We start from the raw sequence: 21,964 nt of genomic DNA on the forward strand, positions 1-21,964 counted from the left end.
GCAGTGGTGGAGGGAAATTGAAGGTGGAAAGAAGAGGGTGAAGATTATTGGATGAACAGGTGGGAGAAGACAAAACTAAAGGGGATGACCAGTGGTCTAGCACAGTATTTCCCAAATGGTAGGTCTCGACCCACCACTGGGTCACGGGAAGATTCTAGATGAATTACCACATCCAGGGCTGGATTAACCCATCACTGGGCCCTGGCCTGGGCAAACATATGCTATTCCTGGCCCACTGTGGGTGGGAGGTATGGGTCAGAGGGAGGACTGGAGAGCAAGCCACCCTGCAGCAACAGCTTCTGTTCTACAGGACTAAGCCTGGCTCCCTGCTCTGGTGATGTGACCAGGGGCATAGCATCACTTAAATTTGGCCTGGCCACCCTTGATTGATGCTGTGACCCCATGCTCCACATCGCAATGCCACTCAAATTTGGCCCAGCTGGCAGAGGGGGAGCCTCCCATAACACCTAGAGTGGGAAGCCAGTCCCACAGGACAGGAGCTGCCACAGTGAGGTGAATGAGGAGTGAGGTCACTTTCCAACCCCTTCCTCTCAAGCCTTCCCTCTGCATTGTGCCTGGATTAGGGTTGCAGGGCTGGGGCAGAGAGGACATATGTGTAATGATGGGTCATAAAAAAAAAAAAAGACAAAATGGAATTGGTGGGTTGACTTAATAAAAAGTTTGGCAACCACTAGTCTAGCAGTAATATATCTGGTTCTTGCTGAAGGACAACCTAAAAAGGTGTCATATTGACATTGACACTTGGGAGACACTTGCCCAGGATCACTTAAAATGGAGTGAAGTCCTAGATGGTGGTCCCCTGCATTTTGAACTTGCTCACCGACAAGCTGAAGAGGACAAGAGGCGCAGGAGGAAGGAGAGACTGGTTTCCAGTCGTGGTCAACAACGTCCTGCTGAGCTTGAAAACATCTTCCCTCATTGTAATGGAACTTGTGGTTCAAGGATTGGCCTTATTAGCCACCTCAGGACCCATAACTCCCATGGAAGATGATCATACTCGGTAAAGAGTGATTGCCCATCGTCATCTGGTCCTTTTCTCTCTCAGCCAGCAGTGGATGGAATACTCCTGTGAGAATGGGGGCTAAATCTTGTCTCTCTCTCTAGTGACCACCACCTTGCCCAGACTAAAGTAGGACCGCAGTAATAGTTTTAACCTAGCTTTAAAAAAAAAATTCTAAAGTTGATGTGACCGGCAGCAGAGAGAAAAGTCAAACCACTGCCCCAGGAGACAGGAGGAAGGGCTGCCTGACCACAAGTCTGAGAGCCAGGTCAAAGTGGTGATGGAGCAGCACAAGCAGGAAGTAGCCCAGGGAAACAAGAAGTTGGTCTGGTTGTACTGCTGAGACATGAGGCAACAGTCGCATGTCTCGTCAGATGTTCGGCTGCGTGCATGTGTTTTCTCTGCGTCCTGCACTGACTCTGGCCAGACAGCCTGTACAGCAGGCTCCAATCAAACTACCCAATAAGACCACAAGACTTGGTTTAACAGCAAAGGCGCCTGGCCAAGTTTATTACCGACAAAGCACGGTGCTAATGCCCCTGCTCAATGGTTACAGGTACACTAACACATATGCCCATGACAATGGATGCAGCTGTTAGTGGCGGGACTTTCCACTGCCCCCTGAGCAGGACAAAGACGCTCCCTCTGAGATACATAACTTGTTTGTATCAGGATATAAAGATGCATCACCCTTGACGTATCTGATGTATTAGAGTGCCACCCATTGCCTTGTACCCGTAGGTTTGATCAAAACAGCTCTATTCTTCATGCTGTCATCCTGACCTTATCCTTAAGATGGGTCAGCACGTCCCTGTTATCTGTGGGGAATGTTTATCAGGGTGTTCTAGTACCACCCTTCCGGAATATGCTTGTGTGAGTGTTTTGTGCCTAGCACCTCTTAGGAATATGTGTTTTTGCAATATCAGCCCTATGCTTGCTAAATTCTCTGAGCAGGGCCTTCCTCTTGCTCCCAACTTAACTTTGCTTTATATCAGCAAGGTTTTGACTACTTTAGCACAGGCCTCTGATACATGGACTTATGTTTCAGGCCCTGTTCCTACTACAGCATGTTTCGCCACTGACCCCATGGTAGGATTACCCATCACTTCTAGGGCCCTGGGCATGGACTCAGTGAAGCAGGATGGGCCTGGATCCCCTACCCTGGCCCTGTATGTGGGGCTGGGTACATGCTAACCTTTTGGCCAGAAGGCCAAAAATGCTGCCTGTTTGTTTGCTCAGCCCTCACCTTAGCAGGCCTGAGATATAGACTACTTGTTAACATGCTGAACCTGCCCCAGCAGGTTGAACTGTCAATTGCGTGATTGCAAGCCAGGCTCCTAACCACTTCAACTGACAGGTGTACTGATCCCCCAGTGCTGCCACAGGGGTGCCCTAACAGAAAGCTTACAAGGTCCCCCACCAAAGGCTTTCAAGCAAAGTAAGCAGTTATGGGATAAGATGGAAGGTCCTCTCATGGATCAGTAACTGGTTTAAAAGATAGGAATCAATAGGTAGGAATAAATGGTCAGTTTTCACAATGGAGGGAGGTAAATAGTGGGGTCCCCTGCAATTTTGGGATCTGTTCTGTTCAATATATTCATCAATGATCTGGAAAAGGGAGGTAAACAGGTAGGAAAGTTTGCAGATAATACTAAATTACTCAAAACAGTTACTACTGGGGAAGAGGAAAATGGGTCAGATTCTCATCAGATTCTTCTCCTGGTGTAAAACTGGAATAAATCTGGATCTTGTTGCATTTCCTCCAGATTTACACTGGTGTATGCAAGATCAGAAGCTGGTCAATAAGCACATTTACAAATCTTTAAAATTCTGAGCTAAGCCAGTGGTTCTTACACTGAGTATGTCTATACTGCACTTAAAAACCCATGTCTGACCCGTCAGCTGACACAGGCCTATGGGCTGTTTAATTGTGGTGTAGACGTTCAGGTTCGGGCTGGAGCCTGATCCCTAGAACTTTCCCCCTCCGAGGGTCCTGGAGCCCAGGCTTCAGCCCACACCCAACTGTCTACACTGCAATTAAACAGCCAGAGCTCAAGTCAGCTGACATAGGCCAGCTGCAGGTATCTAACTGCAGCATAGATATACCTACTGAGCTATGCAGAGCTTCTGTTTCAATGAAGATGTGACAATTAGGGGATTGTGTCTATGTACAATTTATGAATTCCCATTTGATAATCTATATGGAGAGTTTATAATATCAATCTATAAATTCCATTTTGATTGTGAGGCTACTCTGCCTTCTCTGCTGACCTTTTACCTCCATCTTGGACTGAAATTCCAAGGTGGAGTGACACAGACTAACAATGGAGGGTCGTTAAACCTTGACTATTCTCTATGCACATGGAAGCACCATTGGAGGGATGGATATCACAGTTGTCTGAGCCTGAATGGATCACTAAAAAGAACCGGCCAAGGCCAACTCCATGTCAGTGGAAAATCTGAGCAGCCCTGGCCAAACCCAATCCCCAGCACATTGATACCTAGCAACCAACAACCCAGAAGGAGATGGATAACAGGGAAACTGAGCAAAGACCTCACTCAAGATCAAAGGATTGGAAGGCATGAGCAGGGCCAGTGCAAGGATGTTTTGCACCCCAGGTGAAACTTCCACCTTGCGCCCTCTCCCCCGCACCGCACTGAGGCGCTCCTCCCCTGTGCTCTGAGCCCTCCCGGCAGCTCTCCCCCCTCCACCCTGAGGCGCCCCCCTTGCGGCAGCTCCCCACCACGAGGCATCCCCCTCAACCCTAGCTCATCCCTGCTCCGTCTCCTCCCCGAGCACGCCGTCGCTGCTTCACTTCTCCCGCCTCCCAGGCTTGCGGCACCTACGCTGATTGGCACCGGAAGCCTGGGAGGCAGGAGAAGTGAAGCAGCGACAGCGTGCTCAGGGAGGAGGTGAGGCGGGGAGTTCCCTTGCATGCCACCTCGCCCCGCTTACTTGCTGCAGGCAGCCCTCCCCACGCCCCCCTGCCCCAGCTCTCTCCACCTAAATGCTGGTGGCGACCGGGGCAGCCGAAGATCTGGCCACCACAGCCGCTGCTGAAGAAAATGGTGTCCCAAGCGACCGCCTAGGTCGCCTAAATGGTTGCACCGGCCCTGGGTGTGAGGTGGGGGGATAAAGCATTGGTTTCTGGAGGAAGGGATAGACACCTGGGAGCTAAGAAGAGGCGAGAAAGTGCATGAGAGCTTGAATATGGGTTCACAGCAGCTTGGCTGAGCTCAGGGGTAATTAGCATGGACTATGCTTTAACCTGTACGTCTCTGTGCTGATTTAAGATTTTCAGATTCTGTTGCCAGGTGACTAATAAATAGTACCTTGTTTTGCAAAGGCTGCCTGTGTTGCTGTAATACTCACTGAGAGCCCTGCACCACGAAAGGGACAGTACAAGTCTCTCACATGAGTTTGGCTCGGCTGTATTTGCTGCAGGGAGCCATGGAGAGACAGGGATTGCTGGTGCCAACAGCCCAGTCTTGGAACCCACAAAGCCTGTAGACTGCATGCACCCTTGGGGCCCAGCCCACTAAAGGAGTCACTCCCAGGAGACCTGTTACAGGTTGGGACACAGACCAGACCCTGGGACTCGATGACAAGGGCATAGAAGTGTTTTATTGTTTTTGTCTAAATCTGTATGTTTCTTGGGGTATCTAAAGAGTAATTGTGTTAACACACAGGCTTTGCAAAGGTTTATGCACATTAATTATCACATAGTCCTGGAAAGAGACACAGTAAACCAGACTGCCCACAAGGTTGGATCTCAGGGAAAAGGTTTGCTGAGGTTATCAGTGTCTCTTGTGGGGTCAGAACCAGCCAGGATGTGGGGCTGGGTCAGCGAGACCACCAGCCCCACTTATCTAAAGGGGCAATGGGTAGAGTCTGGGCTCAATAAGCATGCCCGAGGGGCCAAAGACTCACAAACCTTGCTGGATCCTTCCTAGACTAAGGGAATCTTAAGAGCACAATGGTACCCTCTTAGGATAGAAACAGAAGCCTAGTGAGCATCCAGCACAGGGCGCTGTATCAGAGCTAGGACAAAAATGTCAGTCTTCACCCAGTGACTTTTCCTGCTAAGTGTAGCCAAAACCAGGACCCTCTTAGGGCTTCATGACCAACTAAAGGCATCTACCCCCCTGCACAACTGACTTGTGTCCTCCTTTGTTGAGGCCTCTTTACTGAAAATTAAGCTACGCTCAAATATGCAGACAACTCCAAAATTAAAGAAGAGGACTAAATGCACAGCAAAAGCAAAGTGAGCTGCAGAGAAGAGACGAGACTGCCTCTCAAACAAAATAGTTTGGATTAATGATCATTGTTTGCCATTATTTTTCAGGGCTGAAAGTTTGTCAGTAGAGACTAATACCTGAAGTCTCCTTCAGAGAAGCTCACACAGAGTTGTCCTTTTCTCAAAATAGCCAGCATCTCCCATTATTCTCAGTAGGATGTAGGGCAAACACTGCCCTCAGTTAGGATGCCCTCTTTCAAAATGGTAACTGCCTTCCATTGTTCCCAGTGAGAATGAATCAAAACAGAGCTCAGGGAAGATGGTATGCAGGTTTTTGAGAGGAAGCTGTGAGGAGCAGTGGCAGTGCCATATTTCCTGAGGGCAGCTTCTGGCCTCACTCCCATTGAAAACAATATAAGAATGCAACCATTTTAAAAGACAGTGGAACTTCATGGAATTTGCTGTAGAACATTTATCAGTGCTGCTGAACTTTTAATTATGAAGAACAGCAAAAAGTGACCCATACCCTTTAAATATTTCTCCAAATGTAGTCAGCCTCCCTAAAATCTCATGCACACAGTCTGTGTTATTCCATTAATAACATCAATATAGACCAAAAAAAAAGTCTGACATAAGATGCTAAATTTCTAAAAATACCCATTTAATTTTAATTCTAGCATAATTACTCATAAATGCTTAGAAAATTCATTCAATATTCAAATGGCAAATGATTAAACTTGGAGAGGACATACGATATTTATCATACAGAGGGTAATCCCCGCTTTTAGAACAAAACCAAGCTTAATCTTAACTATGAAACTGCAATTGGTGCCTCCATAAGAGACAAAGCAGGCAAAGGGTAGGAAGGGAAATAAGGTTACATAGGAGGACAGTGGCGGAGTAGGGAATAAACTGCAGGCCTCTGACTCCTAGGCTGGTGTCTTAGCCCCTGGCCCATAGTACCTGTCAATCCTTCCCGTTGTCCCACGTTTTAGTTGGCCCATGAGTCAGTAATAAAAACCACAACAGCCACACTTGCCACCTTTAATACTTTGTGGAGAAGATTTCTAAATGTGTGATTCAGCTGAGAAGCAACGCTGCAGTTATCCAAAAACCTTCTGAATTCCGTGTCCACTTTCAGCCTAGGTATGATGGAGTCTGAGCTATTCTCATTGACTAAACAGACAGAACAGCTATCCCTGCTAGCTGTTTCAGATCTTCCAGCAGCCACTGATATCACTGCCCATAAAAATATGGCTGCTTACTTTAAGGCCCTGAGGGAGGAGGAGAGGATCTCATATGAATGCTTCTGTCCTTTCTCAGAGATCCTACCAGATGCTGCTGTACAATTGCTCATCCACACTAAGGGCACATATTTACCAGGATCTGATCTGCCCCTGCTCCTGTTCATTGTGGTACTGGAGGAGACAGTGATACAGGAGCTGTGGTGTCATCACTACATGAAGGACACAGTTTGAAATCCACAGGCTGGTCCATGGAAAGAAGAGATGGCTGGATAATAATAACAAATCTCAAACTGCGCTGTTTGAGGCAGCAAAGTGCTCTTGGTCCATAGCTGCAGTTCCTGTTGGTCCGATACCAGTTTTCAACTGAGAACCGAAAGCTGAAGGCAAATAGCTGTTAGAATATGTGTGTGTGTTTGTTCTTTTCTGGTTAAAGGACAGTTTTGCAGTGAGTTGGCCAGGATGATCGCATCTCTGAGTTCATGTAAATGTAAAGCCATGTTACAAAGGGGAAGAGAGAGAGAGAAATTGCAACCATCAGACGAATTCCACCCAGAGGATTTCTAGAAAGAACAAAAGATAGTGGTGTTATTTCAGATCAAACCCAGCTAGCAACAGAGGTGCCTGGGCTTGGGGTGAGATTCCTCATCACACTGAGGAGCCTGGAGAAAAGCAGTGCTGATGAGCTGCCATCAGCGTGCCACAAAATCTCCCTGGCCGCTGCTGCTATAGGTGGCTTTTCTGAAGCTTTTGTGCCTGCTCCCAAACCCCGCCTTTACTGTGACAGGAGAACGGAGCAGGCAGCAGCACCTGTCTGGGAGCCTGCTCACTTGTTCCCCTTTTCTCCTCCTTTCCAACCTGCATTGAAGAGCTGCTCAGCTGTCCCAAGTTCATGTGGCTACATCCCCCTCAACTTTTAGTGATGGACATCAAAGACTCCCTTCTTGCAGCAGCAGCACAGAGCTAGACCCCTGTTCAGCAAGTAAGAATCCAGGCAGATAGAGCAACGGAAGGAAGAAAGGCAGGGATTTCAACCCAGAGGCAGAAAGCAGCCAGATTTTTCTAGACTGATCGTTTGGGAGTCCTACTTTTTTTCAGCTTACACATGCAGGTTCCCCAGACTATATTTTCACTGGGCATGTACCAAAGTATAATTCTTAGTGACCTGGCGTAAATGAGGCAAACATACATGTTGCTCCTCCACTGCTGCATCTTTACTGATGGGGGCAGTGACTACCACAAGGAACAAAGACTGAGCTAAGAGTAGTTTTGGGTTTGTTTCTTTTTGCAATAAGGGTGTATTTTAGTCCTTAAAGTGAGGTCTAATGGCACGCCCTAACGGCAGACATACTCTTTGCCCCCTTTACTACGCTAGGTGTAGGCCTTCCTTGATTTGAGGAGCTGCGCTGACATTTTGTGGTGTGGCTAGAGATCACCACCCTTGTGCTGAGTCTGGATTTGATTTGATTTTAGCCCACCAGAAAAGCTTAAGTAGTAGCACACTGTGCCATTGAACTCTTCTCTAGACAAAGAATGAAGCAAATGGATAGTCTCTATTGCTACTTTCCTTTAAACACTGGCTCCTGGCCTATTCCAGAAACTATTTCCTTGCAGTGCATGGCACACAGGTACTGCTCCTCTAAAGACAACATCTCTGTAGGATTTCTGGATCTTCTCTCTTTAGTTCTAATGGAACAGCCCTTCGCTCTTAAGGCTTTCTGATAGATGAGAGCAGTATTAGTGGAACACAGCATAAGACAGAGCCCCTACTGGGCATCACACACCACTCTTTAGAGCAGTGGTTCTCAACCAGGGATACATATACACCTGGGGGTACACAGAGGTCTGCCGGGGGTACATCAACTCATCTAGATATTTGCCTAATTTTACCACAGGCTACATTAAAAAGCACTAGCAAATTCAGAACTAAAATTTCATCCAATTACTTGTTTATACTGCTCTATATACTATACGCTGAAATGTAAGTACAATATTTATATATTTCAGATTATTTTATAATTATATGAGAAAAGGAGAAAGTAATCAACTTTTCAGTACTAGTGTGCTGTGAAGCTTCTGTACTTTTATGTCTGATTTTGTAAACAAGTAGTTTTTAAGTGAGGTGAAACTTGGGGTACACAAGACAACTCTGGCTCCTGAAAGGGGTGCAGTAGTCTGGAAAGGTTGAGTGTCACTGCTCTAGGGTACAAACACTGCCCTTGAGGTGCTCAGAGAAGGAGCAGGAACTGCAGCATGTGGCAGACTGCTCTGGATACTAGCAATGCTCATTGAGTAGCTGTTCATTTTCCAACCCCATCTTCAAAGTCAGAGCTGGTGCAGGTTTTCCAAATGCTGAGGTCTTTGCTCTGATGCTGGTTTAATGCCCAGCACAATTTTGTCATCTCCTTCCCAGGCTCTGTCTCCCTCTCCTCCTATGACGACTGCAGGCTGCAGAGAATCTGCTTACACTGATGGCAGTGGAGTCAGCCCACTCCTCATTAGCGTCCTTTCTTACATACATTATGCCTCATTACTAGAGTGCAGAGTGGGAGGCTGGCTGCACTGGGCCAGCCACCAAGCATTCTCCTTGCTCCACCAGGAACTCTCTTACTCAGCAGGGACTCAGAGTGGGTAACACAGGAATTGCTGCCTGCATCTGGCTGGTATGTGCATCTAAGGATATGGCTACATTTACAGTTGTACAGCACTGGGAGTTACAGCTGTCTTCGTACAGCTATGTAGGGAAAGTGCTGCAGTGTGGCCACACTGACAGCTACCAGCGCTGCAGTGTAGCCACATTTGCAGCATTTGCAGCGCTGTTGGGAGTGGTGCATTGTGGGCAGCTATCCCAGCGTTCAAGTGGCTGCAACGTGCTTTTCAAAAGAGGGGAGTGAGGGGGAACGTGGGGGAGAGAGAGAGAGTGGATTTTTGGATCTGTCAGCTCCCTGCCTTGCAAGTTCTAAGGACTGGAACATACACATCACCAACCTGCAATCAATTTTAAAAAGTTTGAAGCCCTTCCCCCACCCTTCTCTTATTCACTAAATGCAAATTATGCAGTCCTAAATAGCCTTCAGACCACATAAGCAGCTGCTCAACACAGATTCCTCCCTCCCCCTCTGCCGTATGACTTCTTTCTTCAAGCAAACAGCTGTGAACCTTCCGAAGCAATTCCCCTGCCTGCCTCCGCTCGCTCGAGCAAACAGGAGCTGTGTTTGTTTTTTAGATAAGCAGCTCGGGGGAGGTCAGAGTTCAGACATTCTTCTGGTTTGTTGTGAGCAGGCATTCTGGGATACCTCCTAATACCCTGGAGGCCAATAACAGTGCTTTTGGTGGCCACACTTGATAAGCAGCGCTGCAATCGTTACACCCCAAGCAGACCAGGTGTACAGCCAGTGCTGCAGCCAGGGAGTTGCAGCGCTGGATGTGCCTTGCAGGTGTGGACAGTTACTAAGTTGCAGCGCTGTAAACCCACCACCAGCGCTGCCACTCTCTAGTGTAGCCAAGCCCTAAGGTGACCAGATGTCCCAATAAAATCGGGACCGTCCTGATATTTGGGTGGTTGTCCTGCGTCCCGACCGATCTTTGGTTGGGATGCAATTTGTCCCGATATTTTGCTCCGCAGGCAGCACTGGTTTTTTTTTTTTTGCTCCACCAGCAGATCTCCCTCTCAATGTGTCCTGATATTTTCTTCATCTCATCTGGTCACCCTATGTGCATCCCACCTCAAGGAAACAATCAGACAGCACTCCACTCCAAGGATGTGGGCTGGCAACCTAAGCAACAAAGGATATTCCCAGTAGGGTGACAGATAGCAAGTATGAAAAATCAGGACTGGGGTGGAGGTTAATAGGCACCTGTATAAGACAAAGCCCTGAATATCAGGCCTGCCCCTATAAAATTGGGACATCTGGTCACCCTAATTCCCAGTGAAGGCTGCCATACAGCAAATGCCACTGTGTGGAGGTGCTGAAACACATGCTGAGGTCCAGCAAAGAGGCTCGGCGCAATGGGATAGAGAGATCAAATTATAGTCACATTAAAAGGAAAACACATTAATACAACGGTAAGGTAACACAACTGAAATAAAGTCAGGGGATGCAAAAGTGAAGATTCCCATAGCAATGACACGGACCTCAGCATAAAGCACTAGTCACTGTGCTATCTAGCCACCAACTCTGCCCTACTGCATTTTATTAGAAACATTTAACAAAAAACATAAAAACAAGAAAACACATTGAGTGAGAGGGAGACAGACAATATGGCTTGTGCACTCCAACCAAGTTCAGGTTTCTACAGCAACCTTTGCAAAGGGTGCACAATTTAAAGTAAAAAAATGTATTTACATGGTCTTTTGCAGTTAATTCCCTACACTTGTTTTTGGTTTCTTCGTTTGTTTTTTAAATAGAAAACAACAAATGGACATTTCTCAGTTACGTAGCCAGAGGCCATACTGTCTCTAGTGCAGGGATGGGCAAAATACGGCCTGTGGGCCGGATCCGGCCCATCTAACATTTCTGTCCAGCCTCCTCTGACTAATATTTCTGTCCAGCCTCCTCTGCCCCCTTGCAATCTCCAAGTCCGGGCTACTAAAAGTCCCATGGCACAGTGGGGCACTCAGCCAGGCTGCCTGCCTGCCATAGCTCCATGCTACTGCTGGAAATGGCCATCTGCTGCTGGCACGTCTTGGCGTGCCTCTGGCAAGGGGGAGGCGGCTCTGTGCGCTGCCCCTGCTCCATCCTCAGCTCTCAGAAGCTGTGGGAGTAGTGCTCGCAGGTTCAGGCAGCACATGGAGACCCGCTGCTCCCTTCCCTTCAAGGGGTGCGCAGAGACATGCCAGCAGCAGCCAGGCACAGCAGGCAGGCAGCCTGCCTGAGCCCTGCTGTGCCACCTGCCAGGAGCCACCTGTGGTAAGCGCCTCCCGGCCAGAATCTGCACCTTGCACTCTCACACTCCCCCCACACACACATCCCAATCCCAGGTCAGAACCCCCTCCTGCACCCGAACTCTCTCCGAGACCCTACTGCCCCTCCTGCACCACAATACAGTGCCCCACCCTGAAGCCCCCTCCTGCACCAAACTCCCTCCCAGAGCCCACACCTCTCACCCTCTCCTGCATCCCAACACTCTACACCAGCCCAGAGCTCCCTCCTGCACTCAGACTCTGCACCTCCTCCATTAATAAAGTAGAAATGTGCAGCCCGGTACGACTCACCAAAATTCATGGAGTGGCCCCCTTGTGTAAAGTACTGCCCACCCCTGCTCTAGTACCTCTCAAAATCTTTCCCAAACTGCACACTTATATGGAGAGCAGGAACCAATAAGCCACAGGCTGACACGTGCCCTGTAGCTGCTGGGCAAAGCTGGGCATGGCTACAGTTGTGGTCCAAGATGCATTTTAAGTGTGTAGCTGGACAGCAGCATTTTCATGTGCTAATAAGAAGTATTTATATAATTAAACTGTCAAAATGCTGTACAAATAATCAAAATAGTATTTTCTAACCTACAGGAGCACACACCCCTCAACAAGGTATTTGACATTTCAAGAGCCCAGCACTGAAGAGTCTTGCCCACATGAGTCCTCTCTACTCATCCAAGCAGTCACATGGCCACATAAGACTTATAGAATTATTATTATTTACCTATTTTTGAATTGTCTATTTGGAAAAACTGGTGGTCAGAATGGATAACAGCTGAACAACATTTGCTCATTTTCAAAAAAAAAAAACCACCCTGGGAATAAAAAACCTCAGACCATTTCAGCTTAAGTTCACTTATCAAAAAGTTCTGAGATCATGTAAACAATGTTCTAATGGAAACACTTTTGCCACCTTGGTTTTTGCAGTCACTGCCTGCACCCGCTAACACTATGCTACCGATATACAAGACATATAGTCTCTTTTTAGGAAGAAACATCCCCACCTTCAGATTCTGCAAGAGGAGCATAAAGTTTCCTTCAAGTTGTCCTAAGGACAAAGCTTGCCTCACCCTTCTTCCCTTTTGCTTTACGCGGCTTATGACCAGCAGACCTTGTCCTTCCAGAAACCCAAATGAACATGGTGCTGTGCCGAAGTCTGAGCAGGATTTAGAAAATAATATGCAGCAAGGCAGCACACGGCCAAAATCACCTATGGATAGGAAATGGCTAGCTGCAGCCAACCCTGCAGTATATACCCTTTTACTATCACTAACCGTCAATATACAAATAGATTAAAGACTTACTTTGCTGAATTGCGACAAAGATTCATCCATATTGTAATAATCACCAGACCAAACAACTCCCTATACAAAATAAATAAATAAATGGAAAATTAAAAAAAGTCAGAATACAATGCGCACAAGCAGGGGCAGCTCCAGGAACCAGCACGCCAAGCGCATGCTTGGGGCGGCAAGCCGCGGGGGGGCGCTCTGCTGGTTGCCACAAGAGTGACAGGCAGGTTGCCTTCAGCGGCATGCCTGCAGAGGGTCTGCTGGTCCCATGGTTTCAGCAGACCTCCCGCAGGCAAGCCGCCGAAGGCAGCCTGCCTGCCGTGCTTGGGGCGGCAAAATACTTGTGTGCAGGGGCGGCTCTAGGTATTTGCTTACACACAAGGACAAATTCTCTGCAGGGAAGGGTAGGCATGCAAGCTTCCCCTAAGAGGAATTAGATTTACTGTTAAAGCAGGATCTGTGCTAACAGAAATCTGAATGAAAATCCTACCCCTCACTCCACATGCACACAACCAATTTGCAGACTCTGCAGACATTTCTGCTTCCATTTTCTATTAGACTCCTTTTAATACTAAATATAATGATACGATAGCTGAATATGTACAAACTCACACCACAACCGTTGAACTAAAATTTTTACAGAAATACAGATAAACCTGTAAACTACACCTCAGGGTGTCCATTTAAACAGCAACATAAGACACCATCACTTTTACCTTGTACACAAGCAAGCACCTTGCTTACTCAAACAAGGAAATATTTGAGTCTCTGCCTAGTGGGAATTTGCCTCTTTCACTTTCAACCCCCTTTCCCCCGGGCTTGACAGCCGTGGAGATTGTGCCATCAAGTCTCCAACAACTTGACAGTATTCCAGCCCGAACAAGTAAGCACATGGTACCAGCCAAACAAAATTCAGGGGATAAAAATTGATTTTTTTTCAATTTTTTAAAAATGTTTTCTATTTTGTTATATAAAAATTTTTCTTATTAAAAATAAACCAGTTTAAAATGAAATCTGAAATTAATACAAAATATATTAAGGCCTAAACTACTTATATCTTTGAACATTTAAATAAACAAATATATTGAATCCATCAGCCTCTATGAATTAAGGGCTTCTTTTCTATACAGAGAAACATGTTTTGCCCAAGTCTAACTTTTGCAGTCAAGTTTTATAAATATGGCACAATAGTTCAGCCTAAGTGATTTAGGAGACTCTCTCACTTTCAAGAGACTTAGGTAAGAGTAGGAATTTAAGGTCCAGTCACTTTTCAAACATGCTTGTGTAAAACTTTCCCAGGCTGACCTGAAATAATCCATTTAATTCATGGATCACAATTAATCCCTTTGTTTAATAAACCATTTAGTTGTGAATGTGAAACATGTTTTGATATGGGAAGTTTATTTATCTCAAACATTTAAGTTTGTTTTAATAAAAAATACATTTTATATGCTGTTGTGTGCTTAATTAAATTCCAGTTACCATCCTCATGAAGTTAACTTTTTGCTCATGATTTGTTTAACTATCCAGTAAATAAGCAATATATAATTTGCCCTTTTCTGACATACTATCATTTATGGTTAATAAGAATTTGAAAATATTAAGCTATATAATTGTTTACATAAATGTATATAGTTATAGTGCACCCTCTCAGGTAGCAAAGAGATGTACCAAATCTAGTGTAAAGGCTCTATTTAGTTGTAAATCAACACGTTGTAACGGTTATATCAACCAATGAGAGTGCACTTTTCTTCAGAAAATAGCTGAATTGCAAATGGAAAAGTTTATTAAAAGTGATTATTTAAATCACTTTATTTGCATCAATCCACCCTGAACACAATACTGAAAACTTACCCAATTCCTGCCTCTAAAGCTCTGGAGTCAGAACACAGGGGGCTTCCAAGGTGCACAGTGCCAGTCTTGCAAGTTTTGTAAGCCAGTACTGACCCCTACCCCATCCCCATCTGTGACTGACCAAAGCAAAGAGAACAGGGGATACAGCCAAGCTGCAACCTGTGCTCACTGGCCCCTTCGTGAACAGTTTGTACAACATACTGCTGGACTAGCAACGCCCAGCTTGACTCTTGTCTTTTTAGGGTCAACCCACTCACTACAGCAACCAAAAACTGAAGCTTGGTTTGCCTGGGAGTGAGCTACTAGAAGGACAATCTGCTTCATGCATGGGCTGTACGGATTAGGACAGAACAGATGCATTACTCACCTTCCTTCCTCTTCATGCAAGATGTTACTTTTTGCATAAGCGAACAAAGAGCACCCCAAGGCAATGGTCCCAACTAAACAAGCAGCAGAATGCAGATCCGACAGGCTCCTCCAGACAACATTATCTGGGGAAGAACAGACTGGAGCTACTAAACGTGTATGAACAGATACAACTTTAGGTAATGTTTTCACCCCTCAGCCATGAGCATGAAGTACATCCCAAGTCTTCCAGACTGTAAAGAAGCTGTGTGAAAATGGACCCTTCCACAAGCACTAGGAAGGAGGGATGCAGGAGCGTCTGCTGCAATACTAGGCAGAACTTGCTCTTTTATGTAACCAGGTGTTTGAAATGGTGAAGGAATTTTGGTCTAGAAATACTGTTGACAAATGCAAGCTCTGGATAGATTTCAGATTCTGAGTTCCTGGGAAACATCTCCTTGGCAGCTCCACAGCTATGAAGACCATCACAGATCCTCCCTAGGAAACAGAAACATGCTCCACTGTTCAATGGCTTCAGAAAAGGCCACGGAGAATTACAAACTGAAGCCTCTACATAGCAAGGAGCATGGACATCCTGACACCCTATGCCCACTATCAGGCTCTTGGCAGTAACATCAGGGTGCTCCCCAAAATTCTAGGGCATGAGATGTCCCTGCCTCAAGCAAGGCAAAATATTCCATGAAAGATCAGAAGGGGCCCGGACACAGGCGCTTGTGGCTTACAGGTCCATACCGGAGGGCTATGGGAGGCAGAGGTAAGTGACTAACAAATGGTTCTCTGGCTGACCTCCATAACAAAAAGTCAACAAATGGAAAACCAGAAGGCTTAAACAAAATCTCTTCAGGGCTGAACCCTCATTACAGGCTCCCAATATAGAAGAGAGCTGTGTATGATTTTTTTTACTTTGCAATACGTCTACATAGAAGGCTGATGGTTCTGTTGAACTAGCTGCAGCTCAGGGCCTTTCACAGTCCTGATATGAAATGCTTTTTATTGATTTGGCAATATCAAGATAAAAATAAATTAGGAAAAACAAATGTCCTTAAAATATACAAGTATGTGATAAGCAGCTTTAAGCTATCTAAACCAAAAGAATCTGGAAAAATTATTTCCCTTTCCAACATTCCTGTCTGTTTATGTTTGGCATTTATTTCAATTTGGGCATTGAAAATAGACTTTCAATTTCATTTTCAGGCTCTTCTGCACTAGCAAAATGCTGCAATTTTAAGGTTGGAAATGCTGCAGAGCAAGTTTTATTTATGAGCAGTAACTGTTACACTTTTATTTAACAAAGCCAGCATTTTAGGAGGCAGAGTTGATGCAGCATGTTACAGAAGAAACACCGTGCTCTCTCATGGAGACCTGACTTTGCTTTGTCAGGATTTTCCTCAATCCAAAATAAAACTCATTCAGCATATATGGTTGTCATTTAGCATATAGAAAACAATTTTTCAAAAATTTTTCTAACGAGAGAAAAAAAAAATCAAGGAAAAACTTCTAGTGATCTTACATTGTATAAATCTTACTTTTATTTCCTGGGCCAAATTTGGCCTGACAGGGTCCCTGTAAATACAGCCACATCAGTCTCAGCCAGCAGATAACATTCCCCAGTGACTATACAATCTTAGAACTCCTACCATGTCATATTATAACCACTAAGGCCTGGTCTACACTGGGTGGGTTGGCCTAAGATATGCGACTTCAGCTACGAGAATAGTGTAGCAGAAGTCGACGTATCTTAGGTTGACTTACTTCGCATCCTCACGGCGCAGGGTCGACTGTCGCTGCTCCCCCTTCAACTCCACTTCCACCTCTTGCCATGGTGGAATACAGGAGTTGACAGCAGATAAAGATGCAATAATTCGATCCCCAATAGATCAATCGCTAGTCTAGATGTACCCTAAGAATACTACACTGCTGTATGTGCACCTTGTGTGGTAATCACTGTATTTGGTAATTATACTTTTATCTCTTCAGAACACTGTACAGACATTAACCCTCAGCCCTCCTAGGAGACAGATAAGAATTATGCCAATTTTACAGATGGGGATACAGAGAGAAGTTCATTAACTTGCCAATGTGAGAAGCAGGGCCAAAGACTAGAACATGGAAGTTTCTGGCTCGCAGTCTCATGCTCAGCCCAACTGATCACCATTTTGTACTAGAACCAGACTGTTGCAGCATAGGTGCAGTAATAAGGATGTCTCAGAGCAAGGAATTCATTCAGAGACAATGGACTAAATCCACTTCCAGGATGTCTGCCTGCAAACAGGAAAACAGTCACCATTACTCCTGTGAATGGGCACCTCACCACCTGCACTCGTGGACCAGTTCATGCAGCCCTGGGTTTGCATCCTACCACGACAAAAAATTAAAACCAATCTCTTTGGGGTGAAGAGCTGACCAGTGAGTCAATTTAGAATGCCAATATCATACCTGTAATTGACGGATTAAGGCCAACAAGCAGTGTAAGGACAGCAGGTACAACGTAGACCACCTGTTAGTGAGATATTGCAAGTCCACTCTGTAGCATGAGAAGGCAGAGCACAGAGAAGCAGCCACATCCTATCCAGATCATTTACACAATGCAGCAGAGCAGGTGATCTGGAGCAATTACAATACAGAGAGGTGATATGGAGCCCAGAGATACTCAGATCAGGAGGCATGAGCCCCAGGGAAGGAGGAGAAGAGATAGTTGGTACCTGCCCTAGACAAAGATGGCAGGGGGTGGGGGCAAGCAAAGTGGAATAAAAAACCCTGGAAGTGCCGGGCAGTTAATCAAACTTGGGTAACCTGTCCACCGCCTCCCCACACCCAGATCACTACTCAGATGGAAGATGATGTTCCCAAAAGGTGTCATTTTAGAAAGCTGCTTATTTTATCAGGGACAATGATTTAAAGCTCATCCAAAGCAGGCTTCAGGTTTACCTGCTCCAGGCAAATTACAGAACCCATTCAGATGATCTGAAGTCACCCACATGTTGTGAACTTGTGCACCACAGGTCAGGCCAAAGTTAGAAGAGCCACTGTAAATCTTTCAGAAGGAGGTTGTAACAGAAAAGGGGGCAGATGTTCAACTAAGGAGCGAATTTAGGATTCTCTCCTATAAAATGCTCCAGATTCTTCAGCAGCTAGGAAAGTCTGTAGTCATACTCACCATCCACAGTCCTGCATCAGGGTCATTTATCTGGAATAACAAAGAGGTCAGAATGAGCACTCAGACAAGATCTTGCAGGCCTTCACCTGGTGTCAGGATTCTCAAACCTATATTTGTCCTCCCAGTTCAGTCAAGAATAAAAAGTACTTTATTAAAAGGATCCTCCTGGTTCAGATTTCTCTTATTTTGGAGAGGACAGTTGGTTAGAGCCAGCATGTGTGCATAGGCACCCTGCACTGCTGTTGTCATCATCTGGATGCACATAATAGAGAATCCAGAGATCAAAATTTTGTTGTGCAGGGGAAGCACATTTTCCCCATCTATGCCAACTGTCACCAATTTAAACAGAATTATGGGTGACAGTTTCTTCTTGATAACACCAAAGAATAAGAGCAGGGGGGCAGCTTTCAATGCTAACACTAGGGCAAAACTGCCAATCTGAGCCAGCTGGAGTTTGGACTTAGTCAAGGAAGACTGTACTTTGGGTTCAGTACTATCTTGCGAATAGAGAGACCTGGTGGGTGACCGTGCCCTTGAGCATGTCACTTCTCCTCTCTGTGCCTCAATTGCTCCATCTGTAAAACACATCACCTCTTCAGAGGACTTTTAATTTTCCAGAATATTATATTTTGGTCAAAGATTTTCTAGATTTGTCTAAGGAAACTCTCCCCTGAGAGTCATACTTTCTCAGGTCCCTCTGTCTTGGAGGCCCAGTCATCACAAATGCCACAGTGCACACACACTTTTTTCTTGTGCCAAAGTGTCACAATGGGGTTCAGTTACAGCTCAGGATTTCTTTTTTTTTTAATGGTAAGTAAAAAAGACTTTGAGGGCAAATAAAACATTTACCAAACAGTCAATAAAATGTCAGGACAATCAGGAGCAAGCACTTTCCAAAGTACCCAACCAGGTCTAGGTCAATGATTAACAAAACTGTATGATTTTCATGTGTGAAAGTCAGAGCAATTTAAAATGACATTTTACTTTTTCTTTTTTTTGGCAGGGAGGCTGTTTGGTGTTCTATACTGTAATTTAAATGAAAATCCAGGATTATAACTGGAATGCAGGGTATTAGTTACCAAGTGTTTGTAACTTAACTTTCATGTGTTTAGGAACGGCTGAATAGTTAGTCTGACTTTTTTCTGTATTGTACTTTAAATAAATTACCAAAACAACTGAAACTAGTGTAATTATATTGCATTATTTTGACAAAATGTGCAGAATTCTGCAGAATTTTTAATTTTTTGATGCAGAATCCCTCCAGGAGTAAATCCTGCTATGCATCTCCACCCTCCATACGTTGAGTCATTGGCAAAAGATTACAAAAATTAAATTACACCGTTAAATAACAGAACAACATTTATTCAAATATTTTGGATGTTTTCTACATTTTCAAATATATTGATTCCAATTACAACACAGAATACAAAGTGTACAGTGCTCACTTTATATGATTATATCAGCTTACAAATACTTGCACTGTAAAAAGATAAACAAAAGAAATAGTATATTTCAAATCACCTCATGCAAGTACTGTAGTGTGATCTCTTTATTGTGAAAGCGCAATTTACAGATGTAGAATTATTTTATTTTTTGTGTATTCACCCCTCTCCCCCAAGTCCCTTTCCCCATTCACGCCCAGCCTGACTGCAGCCCCATTCACCCCCCTCCCCCGAACCCCTTTCCCCATTAACCCCCAGCCTGACTGACTGCAGCCCCACTCACCCCCCTCCCCCGAACCCCCTTCTCCATTCATCCCCAGCCTGACTGACTGCAGCCCCATTCATTCCCCTCGAACCCCCTTCCCCATTCACCCCCAGCCTGACTGACTACAGCCCCATTCACCCCCCTCCCCCGAGCCCCTTTCCCCATTTACCCCCAGCCTGACTGACTGCAGCCCCATTCACCCCCCTCCCCCGAGCCCCTTTCCCCATTCACCCCCAGCCTGACTGACTGCAGCCCCATTCACCCCCCTCCCCCGAGCCCCTTTCCCCATTCACCCCCAGCCTGACTGACTGCAGCCCCATTCACCCCCCTCCCCCGAGCCCCTTTCCCCATTCACCCCCAGCCTGACTGACTGCAGCCCCACTCACCCCCCTCCCCCGAGCCCCTTTCCCCATTCACCCCCAGCCTGACTGACTGCAGCCCCATTCACCCCCTCCCCCGAACCCCTTTCCCCATTCACCCCCAGCCTGACTGACTGCAGCCCCACTCACCCCCCTCCCCCGAGCCCCTTTCCCCATTCACCCCCAGCCTGACTGACTGCAGCCCCATTCACCCCCTCCCCCGAACCCCTTTCCCCATTCACCCCCAGCCTGACTGACTGCAGCCCCATTCACCCCCTCCCCCGAACCCCCTTCCCCATTCACCCCCAGCCTGCCCGACCCCACCTGCACGGCGGCCGCCAGCCCGAAGAAGGCGGCCATGAGCAGGTTGCAGAGTCTCCATAAGCGGCCCGGCCCGGCGCAGCTCCCTGCCATGGTGCAGGCCGCGCTGACCCGACCTCTCTGGGCAGGCCCGGCTCGGAACCGGGGCTAACGGAGCGAGGCGGGGCCGGGGCGGGGTTCGGTCTCGGTCACGCTCCTGGTCAGGGGGAGTGTAAGAGGGCGGGGCTCTGTCCCCTAATGTAGTGTGGGAGTGAGGGGGCGGGGCTCGGTCCTCTACTAGGGGGTGGGGGTAACGGGGCGACCGCCTAGGGGCGGGGCTCGCTCCCTTAGGGTGCAGGGCAGTAATGGGGGGGCCTCTGTCTCCTGAGGGCATGTAGGGGGGAAGGGAAGCCCCCCCCCTCCGAAAAGACGTAGGACGGAGCAAGCTGAGGGCGGAGTCGCAAAAGCCAAGGGCCAAGTTCCAAGGAACCTGGAATCAGCTGCATCGAAAGCAGCAGGGCGGTCGGGGCAGACCAGAGCCCCTGGGATACAGCCAGGAAAAAGCCATTAGAGTTTGGCCAGGTGAGTTTCACGGGAGTGGGGAGGGATCCAGGATGGAGCTGGGGGAGAGAACCCAGGCGTTGGTTTTAAACTGTGTCTGAGTTTAAAAGTGAAGCGGAGAAGGGGGGATGGAACTGGATTCCGCTTTGGAAAGAATAGCCCGTGCAGAGAGCCGTATCTCAGGTGGCTGGCTCGTTCCCAGTGACTTGCTGCTGCTTTCCAAGCCAGCTGGATTTTTCTCAGTGCGTGGGATGAGGCTTCATTCTGAAATACAGAGAGCTACAGTAGCTGCGTGTAGACATTACAGAAGAATGGATCCCTGTGGAGAGCCCAGTGTGATGGGACTGGATATGAGCTTCTGGCCAGCTGAAGCTTTTTGCACACCCCTCACAGGGGAAGCGGACAGCAGCTCTGTTTTTCTCCTACACCGGGGTTCTCAGACTGGAGGTCAGGATCTCTCTGGGGGTTGTGAGGTTATTAGATAATAATTGGAGATATACCAATCTTCTAGAACTGGAAGGGACCTTGAGTCCAGCCCCCTGACTTCACTAGCAGGGCCAAGTACTGATTTTTGTCCCAGATCCCTAAATGGCCCCCTCAAGGATTGAACTCACAACATTGGGCTTAGCAGGCCGATGTTCAAACCGCTGAGCTATTCCTCCCTCAAAAAAACCCATGTTGCCTTAATTCAATCCCCTTGTGCGTATGCATGGGGGTCATGAGCTGTCAGCCTCCACCCTAAACTCTGCTTTGCCCCCAGCATTTATAATGGTGTTAAATATACAAAAAAGTGTTTTTAATGCTTAAGGAGGGGTCGCACACACAGGCTTGCTATGTGACAGAGGTCACCAGTACAAAAGTTTGAGAACCCCTATCCCGCAGCTTCTTTGCTGAACTACAGGAGTCTCTCCTAGGGTGGGGGAGGGGTGTAAATTGAGCACGCTCAG

The 21,964-nt window shown here is 46.7% G+C and overlaps 1 protein-coding gene across 1 annotated transcript; it reads right to left on the minus strand.

Moving 5' to 3' along the window:
* Positions 1-5,899: 5,899 nt before the first annotated feature.
* Positions 5,900-21,234, minus strand: TMEM220 (transmembrane protein 220). Its single transcript, XM_050919437.1, is given in 8 exon segments — positions 5,900-7,066; positions 12,726-12,785; positions 14,935-15,058; positions 17,370-17,430; positions 18,091-18,120; positions 20,481-20,599; positions 20,602-20,647; positions 20,650-21,234. Coding segments are annotated over 8 exon segments (774 nt in total). The 5' UTR covers positions 20,851-21,234; the 3' UTR covers positions 5,900-6,933.
* Positions 21,235-21,964: the final 730 nt, after the last annotated feature.

This window comes from Gopherus flavomarginatus, chromosome 12, assembly GCF_025201925.1.
Source record: "Gopherus flavomarginatus isolate rGopFla2 chromosome 12, rGopFla2.mat.asm, whole genome shotgun sequence".
In the NCBI taxonomy this organism is placed as follows: Eukaryota; Metazoa; Chordata; order Testudines; family Testudinidae; genus Gopherus; species Gopherus flavomarginatus.